This window comes from Phaethon lepturus, unplaced genomic scaffold (genome assembly GCF_000687285.1).
Source record: "Phaethon lepturus isolate BGI_N335 unplaced genomic scaffold, ASM68728v1 scaffold12576, whole genome shotgun sequence".
NCBI classification, from domain to species: domain Eukaryota; kingdom Metazoa; phylum Chordata; class Aves; order Phaethontiformes; family Phaethontidae; genus Phaethon; species Phaethon lepturus.
This window is the reverse complement of record NW_010548335.1, coordinates 28,886-37,949: the sequence shown is the minus strand read 5'-3', so window position 1 is coordinate 37,949 and position 9,064 is coordinate 28,886. Positions and strand designations below refer to the sequence as shown.

Here is a 9,064-nt window from a genome sequence, read left to right as displayed (position 1 = left end):
TTCATTTTCCTGTAAGAGGCCATTTGTTAACCAGCATTTCTTTTGGGTCACAAGCGATCAAATTAAGTTTATGGGTAAAGTGCAGCATCTTACACATCCCTTTTGTTTGTATTTTCACATAAACTTATCAGTTACTGGCACCATGCAAACACAGACCTTCTAAATTAACACTAATGCATTTAACACTGGCACAATACATTAGTCAGCTTTTCATAACAGTAATGAACAAGTTAAATGAGTTAAGAGTTGAACGAATTAAGTGCCCAGTTACAAAATTAAGAATTTGTCCTTCACAACAGAGTCTAAAGGTGTGAAGAAAACTTACACTGACACTTTATGTACAACTTGGTCATTGGCAACGGTCCCCTAAACCATTTTTTAAAATGAACCCAGCAAAACTATACAGAATGTGAAATAATATTTGCAACAGATCTCTAAAAGGACAGTGTAGAGAAATTCATTATGGTGTACCTGATGTTTAAATTAATTTAACAGATACGTCCTGTAAAACAACACAGTATGAACCTGTGGATTTTTTTTTCTTTTTAAAAAAAGGACTTTTACAGAATTCAAGTAGTGTAGCAGGAAACCATAGATGCCTTTTGATCACAGGTCAGGCAAAATAGAGCCACTTATTGGATTTTCCCCTTGCTTCTTTTTGCTAAGGTGTCCCAGTGGATCTATAAGTCTGTTGATGTTAGCTTTTTCATGCTCCGTCGCTGAGCTAAGCTTGAGGCTGCAACAGGCTCTAACACTGGCTGAAACGTCTTGTGATTCAGTGCAGAATATGTAGCAGCCATGGCTCCCTAGAGAACAATGAAATATATAAAAGGCTGTAAAGGTCATTTTTATCAGAAAAAAAAGGAATTGAATATTCAATTCTTAATTAACTATGAAAAAAACTCCAGGATTTATGGCAGGTCATGCACATTCTCAAACATTTATTGACGAATTCTTCAGGTTTCTAAGCACAGGTATCTGCCATTTCTTTTTCTCTCCTATGTATTTCTTTTATATATCTTAGATGTAGGAGTCATCTTTTAATGTGGGTCAGAATTAGTACCTTCCAACCAACATTATCAATTTACCAAATGCAGCCACTTACGTGGGTATTCTGGTCCTGACTTATGAACACAACACAGTTAAGACTAGCTATGACAGGTCCTTTTTTCTGAATCCAACAAAACTGAGTAAGTCAACTTAAAAGCTGTCTGCATACAATAGAATGTGTCAGAATCACAGATACAGAATGAACAGATAAAATACCGGTCGAAAAACTGTAATGTAGTTTTATTAACTTATGTTAGGAAAGCAGAATATGAGCCAGTCAAATCCCAGATTTCTTGAACAAGAATGCTAGCAGACCTGTGGAAGGCTCAGTCTCAGATAACTGTCTTAGCAGGTTCCTATATGGCCAAAGCTACCTTAACCTTTGAAAACAAAACACCCAGAAAAATCTCTTCCTTTACGCACAGATTAAAAAAATTAGTTTACCAATAATTTGTCTGCTTATGTAACTTAAACATGTATGTACTAGGAAAAACAAAAGAAAGCTAATTTCTTTTCTAAAGAAAAAAAATAAAATAGAGTTCTGCCTGTAGCAACCCAATTCACTGCACATCCATCAGCTCAAGCAACATTCAGTCTTCAGGTTGTTTTACCTTTACTAGATGTGGTGCATCTTGCCTGTTCAGTTGATAATGTGGCAACTGGTCTCTACAGGCTATCCACGAATGTTTTAACACTTGCTCTGCTGTATACCGCTGATGTGGATCTACATGAAGCATATGTGACAACAAGTCCTAGATAAAAATGAAAAACACCCATATTATTCAGTTAAAATAATCTTATACAGAGTTTAAAGCATTAGTTATGGCAGGAATGAAAAGAGCACCCTATGTGGCAGGGATTAACACAATGCAAACACACACACACAAAAATCAGCAGATAAATTGGATCATTCTGTGCCTTGACACCGCAGAAGTCTGAAAACAATGTGTTGTACTATTTAATCAGTTTAACAGAGCAAGCCTTTATTGTAAAGAAACTTACTGTTGTTTGTGTGTTTCGTATTTCAGTTTGTTTATTATTAATATAATCTTTAAAAGACTAGAAATCCTGTTAAAATTTAGCAGACATTTTATTGGAGAAAGCTATTATTTGCAAACATCTCTCCACATTCGTACTACACACTCGGGCTCTGCTGACTATAGATCACAATTGAATTTATACACAGTGATAGTATATCAAAGAATTTTTCCTTCAAGGAGCTATATAAAGAGTAAAGCCAACAGAAACGGACACTTGTTTTTGCCTGTTTAGAAGCATTAGCAATAAGCTCCTAATTACAACATTGGTCAAATGAAGAGCTGGGTGGGAAGGGCACAGAGACAGGAATAGCTTGAAAGAAAACAAAATAAGAACAAGCTGACAGAATGTTCCCTTTGTTTTAGGTACAAAATGTTAAGCATTCTTAAATACACAGAAGAGAATTACTCGTGCTAAGACAGCATCAGCCAACAAGTATTCTGAATCACTCCTACTGAAATGAACAAATAGTGCCGTTGCAAAGGATCAGGAAAAGATTTAATATTGATGCCAAGCTTTGTAAAAGGTAACACTGGTGACTAAGATACCTACAAACCAGGCCAACACCAAACCCAGAACACACATAGAGCAACTGATGAGTCTTCAAACAAAAAGGACAGCTGCACATTCAAGCTGATCATTATTTTTGTCAAGATATCCAGATATACGTGGTTGTTAAAGTACCGGTTGTTAAACCCAGTCTAGCGGAAGGTATCCCTGCCCATGGCAGCGGCTTGGAACTACATGATCTTTAAGGTTCCTTCCGACCCAAACCATTCTATGATTCTAGTTCAATTGCTGAAAGTACTAACAAAGACAAAAGACCTGATGACTTCAGCGTTGACCAACATTTAAGAAATTGCACTACAAAAAAGTAACCTATTAATGCAACACTGGTAAGCTACCAGAACTAACAGATAATTGTAAAAAGTCATCCTTCCGTTTAAGCAATCCCACAAACACCTGATTCTGGTCCAATAAAAACAGTGAATAAAAAAATACAGATGATCAGAAAAGCCTATACTGGGTGCTATCTTATTTAAAGTCTTTATCAGTGACCTGGGGGAAGGAAGAGAGTGTACTCTTGCAAAATTTGTAGTGGGGCACCAAACTGGAGCCATGGGGAAAGAGCTAATGAGTTCAAGGGCAGGGCAGCTATCCAAAGCGACCTAGGCAGGATGGAGTAATGGGCTAACCAGAGCCATACAAAATTCAGCAAGGACAAATGCAAAGTCCTGCGCTTGGAAAGGAAGAAGTTGTCGCCAAGGTACAGGCTGGGGACTGACTGGCTGGGGACCAGCTTTGCTGAGTCGGACCAGGAGGTTTTGGGAGACAGCAAACTGAACCTGCACCACCAGTGTGACCTGGCATCCAAGAAGGCTGACATTCCTTTAGTCAGCATGGCCAAAGGAATGGGGACAGCGGACAAAGTAAAACAAGCTCTGGCTTGAAATTAGGAGAAGCTTTTTCCTCACTAGAGCAGCCAGGCGTTGGAAAAGGCTGCCGTGGCAAGCTGTTCAGTCTCCACCCTCGGAGGTTTGTGAAGGCAGACTGAATAAAGCCCTGAGCTACCTGGTGAGATCTCACACCTGATCCTGCTTGGAGGAGGAGGTTGGACAAGATGACCTTCATTGCAATTAATCTGGCAGGTAGTAATAGCAAACTACTCTGTTAGACTAGTCTATTTTTATAAAGTTCAGTAGATGCTCGTTAGAATTCTACAAAAATATAAGAACAAAACAAAACACATTTACACCTTTGCTGCATCTGAAACAGTGTCCCAGTTGCCTCCACTTAAAGAGAATTTTCCACTGCCTATCCGTACCAGGATCTCCTCTGGAGTATCATTAGGACCATTCGCAAATGGAGTATAGCTGTGGAAAGAAAAAAAACCCAAACCACCTTGTTACTAGGCAAGAAGCTGGTAAATTCTCGTGAATCATTCTGAGCAGATATCCCACTGCTGACAGAAATACACTAAATACTATTAAATACTTTTTATATTAGCATTTTATCTTCAAAACTAGATTTTCTTCTACTCATAATTGTGGTTCATCAAGTAGAATAAATGGGAAATGCGGAATAAAAAAAAAATCTTAAGTTAGTATCTTAATAATGCATTCTCATCAGTGCAGACTTTCAAGTTAAATAGAAGTGATTCATAAACACAAATTACGCTAGATTACCAAAGCATGTGAAGTAATCCAAACCTGGAAGAGTACCCTAACAGAATGGCCCAATAAAGCTGGAGTAGTATCATGTTTAGGGTATGTGCATTTAATTAGAGAATGAGCACAATGTATACACATCTATCATTTGTGGAAAAGCTACAAAAAAATTGTCATGACAGGTTTTTTACTTAAACGAGTTTGTGAGACTTAAACCACAAGATCATTTGTTTTGGAGGGTTATAACAGTTTACAGAGTTTCCTGTAAATTTGGCTTCCCTTCTACAAATCCTACTGCGACAAACTTGGAAGAACTAAATTGGCAAATATGAAAACTGATCTGAATCACTTAAATACACCTTTTAACAATGTCAAGAGTATTATCATGTTCCAGCATCTCCTACGATTATACGCTAGCACCAAGTTAGTTTTAACTATAAAACCCAAACCTTACTCTGAGTAAGTAGTTACATCATAACACGCTTTAGATTTCAAATTAGCTTGCAAACAATAATAATTAAGCTTAATGCATTCTATCTTTGTACTTTGAAAGCTCTGCATGGAAGAAAGTTCAACCAGCATCATCAACAGAGGTTTAGGAACTATCCCTGCCAGTTAGTCCTACTCTTTCAGTTGATGAGCTTAAGAGGAACAAAATGCAAAGATGGGAATTCATGCTGGACCATTCCTCCCCCATCCTTTTGACCTCCCATGCCTTTTGTTCGGACAATGTTTCTCAAGTGTGCAGGCAGTATACTGTCCAATATCTGCATACTTGCACTTAAATCATACAGCAATCTGAGTTTTGATGACGAAACTGTAATAGTGGTGGTGATTTTACATGGAGAAATACAAATTTATCAAGAGGAACAGTTTCCAATAGATAGCTTTCATCGACAAGACAAAAAAATCTGCTATTTTTGTTAGAGAAAAATTCAGAAAACCTTTTATCATTTGGCCACTAAGCACTTCATAGTGCTTAATAACAGTTGAGAGGTTTAGAAAACTTAAGAGGTTACAAGCCAGTGTGTTCTACAAAAGGGCCAGGAGTCAAGCCTATGAGATACAAGAAGGTAGACTACAACGGTACTAGGGTGAGGAGGACAAGAGGCAGAGGGAGAAAAAAAACCCACCACATACTTTCATAGAGACTAAATTCTCTCCTGGAAACCGGGGAGAGTCTTTGGCACCCCTCAGTCATGCACTCTAGAAGAGAGAAGCCTTGAACCTAGCTGTAAGATAAGCCTAGTTTATGTATGCGTTTACTTATAGCTTCCTGTTCCACCTCAGTGTCTTTGTCATTCTGCATTCAAATCAATGAGGTAATACCTTACAGTTTTAAGGAAAGCACGGATTCATGCAGCATGCTGCAATTTTAGGTAAACAAAAAAGCTAAGAAATATTTCTCACCCTGCCAACATTGTGTAAAGAAGAACACCCAAGCTCCATATGTCACAAGCAGCATCATATCCCTGTCTCATGAGAACCTATAAAACGAAGAGTGTTAAAGCCTTTTCATGTATTAAAAAACCCACCCCAAACCAATACCACTACACAGCCTAAGGAAGGGTAAGTCAATCCCAGGATAATTTCAGAGGTTTGATTATTTATACAAGTTACAGTAACTATCAACAATATTTCTTGTTCCCAGAACATCAGCTCTTAAGATTCTCAACAGGCTTACACCTTATTTGACAGTGGATTCTGCCATTTTTAAAGCAGGTTTATTATAAACATATGCACCAGTGTTTAAAAAGTATACATAATTATAGGATATAATTATAAATTACATATATTATAATAATATATATAATTATATAATATTTAAGAAAAACTAGCAGAATTTCCCTCCTCCTCTTTTTTAAGCACTGCTAAAAAGTGTAAGTACTTGATGCATGAAAAACAGTATAGAGAAGATGCATGGCAGCTCAAGATACCTCTGGTGCCACAAAGTTTGCAGTGTAGCACGGAGTTAGTAGTAGTCCATTTTCTCCTCGAAGTTGTTTTGCAAATCCAAAATCACAAATCCTGATAGAATCAGCATTATTTGAATCATCCGTATATAAAATATTACTAGGTTTAAGGTCTCGATGCACTACCTTTAAACAAAGAAATTTTCAAGTCTATCATTTAGAAGTTGCACATACATTTGTTCGTACTTAATTCGCAATTTATAAAAACTATTCTCTAGATTAATATACTTATTAACAGTTCTACACAATTACGTAAGTTTCAAGTAATAAAAAATTCTAGCTCAAGTAACGTCATAAAAAAGCTTACTGGCTCATAATGTAACTGGAACTAACATAGCTGTTTGCCAAGAAGCAGAAGAGAACAAATATCTGCCGTTTCATACACTGTAAAAGTAGAGTCAAAAGAGCTTGCCAGAATAACAGGATGAGTTGTTTACATTACTCACCTTTGTCATAAAATACTCAGAAATCTTCTTTGCTTCTGCCATAAACACAAGCCAACCAAAGTATGTAACAAAAGGCGTTTGTTAAGAAGTGTGAAAGGAGCTACGTCATAGAAGAAATTACTCACTCCTTGGCAGTGCAGGTAGTCCACGGTCTTGGTTATAGTGTATAATACAGCGCTAGCCTCTCGTTCCGAGAAGAACTTCTGTCTGAGAATTCGATCAAGCAGCTCTCCCCCTTTCATCAGTTCAGTGACAAGGTATATGAATCTACCGTCATCATACACCTGATGAGAAGTTTAACAAGTGCAAACACATATAAATACACACATATATATTAAAAAAGATAATCTTTAATTATACATCCCGATAAATGTGAAAATTACAGTCAGATTGTTCACCTATTCACATATGAAATTAAAGCACAAACAGCAGAGACTGAAAAATTTAATTCTGCAATTCAGGAGCCTTAAAGCTTATGCGTCATTCTGTGAGATGCTGAGGTAATCGATTGCTAATTCATGACTCAGAATTAAATTTTTCAGTCTAGGAACTTCTGTTGTAAGAGGAGAGCAGCCCACTCCCTATTGCTCTTCCCCTCCATGGACAATTTTTAGCTGCTGACACTTTGCATATACAGGACAACATGCAACTGCTTTTTCAGGTTCACATTACCAACACATTAGCTACTCATTTGAAGTAAGAGAAAATAGGACATTTCTAACCTTTACATCATTTCTCACTTCAAGTTCACTGAACAGCATTTAGAAAAACTTAGTATCATGATAATGTCATATTTTGAAATACTCAACATTTTACTATATATATTTCTCTCCTAATATATTTTACTATGTAAAAGAACTCTAATAAATCCCAATAAACGCCTTACATCTATATTTATGTGTTGACCACCGTGTAAAAAGAGGTAGCAGAGAAAAAGAGGTACGTACATCTTTTAAAGTAATAATATTTGGATGTTGTCCATAACGCATGAGAATCTCAATTTCTTCTGAGGGATCCCTCTTACTTTTATCAATTATCTGCAAAATATAGCAACAGGAAAAACAACTTGGCTAAACAAAGTCTATTTAATGAAGAAATTTTTTTTGTATTTATATTGTCACTTCAATAGAATAAAAAAATTTCGAGTGTTCATTACTTCTTGCTAATCATGACTAATTCACCTTCCAGCTTCACATCCCACTGCTTATTCATTTCTTGCTCTATCCTTGCTACCAGTTAAAACTGTATCATTAATGCAGTCTGTTCTGCTCCAACAGACAAGGAAATCCAACGGACTGCCTGAAGCATCACGACTTCCCTGCAGCCCAGTTCCACCCTTGTGGATCTTTATTTCAGGTGTGCTCATCAACGTACAGTGTTTTCAGGACCTTCAAGATTGTAACTGCAAAGACAGTTCTTCGAGGCCATAACTTTACCCACAAAAAGAGCAGCTATAGAAGCCGATAGACAATTTAAACGAAGAAAACACTGGTTTTCATTTCTCACAGCATATAAACAGCTACACTAACTAGATTCATGCATTTAAATTTACAAATCTACTACACAATTTCAGAACTGTCACAGTGCAATTTATTTAAAGTACCTTCACAGCAAACTCCATATTTGTAGCTATATGTATACATCGTTTGCAAACCGAGTAGGAACCAACACCAATATCTTCCTTCAGCTCGTATACATCAGTAAACTGTGCGCTGTTTCCATGAAGTTGCTTTAAAAACAAACACATACAAGCTGTCATCTAAAGCAGCAAGAGGCTCTTTGCCATAATACCGTTTCCAACAGCAAAAATTTCTTCTGCCTGCCCATGCTTTCTCTTTTGAATTCTGCCTCCAGAAAAACAGCAACTCGCTTCTTAAAATTTAAAAATACCCCATGGAAGCATTTTAATAATGCACATTTTATAATAGTCTCCCCAGCCAAAAGAAGAACAGACTGTAAACACTAAATATTGTTCAATCTTTGGCATGTCCAAAAAGTTTCCCAAAAAATAAAATGTTACCTGTACTATGGGCAGTATATTGGTGAGGGGTGATATTTTATGATCTTCTACAGTAGTAGTTGCAACAAAACTAAATCCTTTGAAGAGCTGATGTGCATTCGCACTAGGTGGGACTCCCGGAGAATCTGTCGGCATACACATCTGATTAGCACGGCTAAATCCTAGCAAGGCTATTTTTTAACATTCAGGAGAGATTGTTGTAAGAAATATTTTGAGGGAAGGGAAGCAAACAAGGGCAACACTAGATGTTGACTAAGGCTTTTAATCAGTTACCTAACTTCTCTTACTTCAATAACACACACAAACCAAGTATTCCTGGGTTTTATCTAAAACTGCAAAACACTGCAGGAACTAACGTATGAATACATG

General features: G+C 36.9%; 1 protein-coding gene across 1 annotated transcript in view; it reads right to left on the bottom strand.

Moving 5' to 3' along the window:
* Nucleotides 1-531: 531 nt before the first annotated feature.
* LOC104614366 (ribosomal protein S6 kinase alpha-6) overlaps nt 532-9,064 on the bottom strand; it is a 28,247-nt gene continuing 19,714 nt past the window's right edge. The window contains exons 13-21 of the mRNA XM_010289932.1: nt 8,696-8,820; nt 8,279-8,404; nt 7,623-7,712; nt 6,801-6,959; nt 6,194-6,355; nt 5,667-5,743; nt 3,845-3,962; nt 1,662-1,802; nt 532-806 (exon numbers count right to left, since the gene is read on the bottom strand). Coding sequence (XP_010288234.1) covers nt 681-806; nt 1,662-1,802; nt 3,845-3,962; nt 5,667-5,743; nt 6,194-6,355; nt 6,801-6,959; nt 7,623-7,712; nt 8,279-8,404; nt 8,696-8,820 — 1,124 coding nt within the window. The 3' untranslated portion in view covers nt 532-680. The remainder of the gene's footprint in view (nt 807-1,661; nt 1,803-3,844; nt 3,963-5,666; nt 5,744-6,193; nt 6,356-6,800; nt 6,960-7,622; nt 7,713-8,278; nt 8,405-8,695; nt 8,821-9,064) is intronic.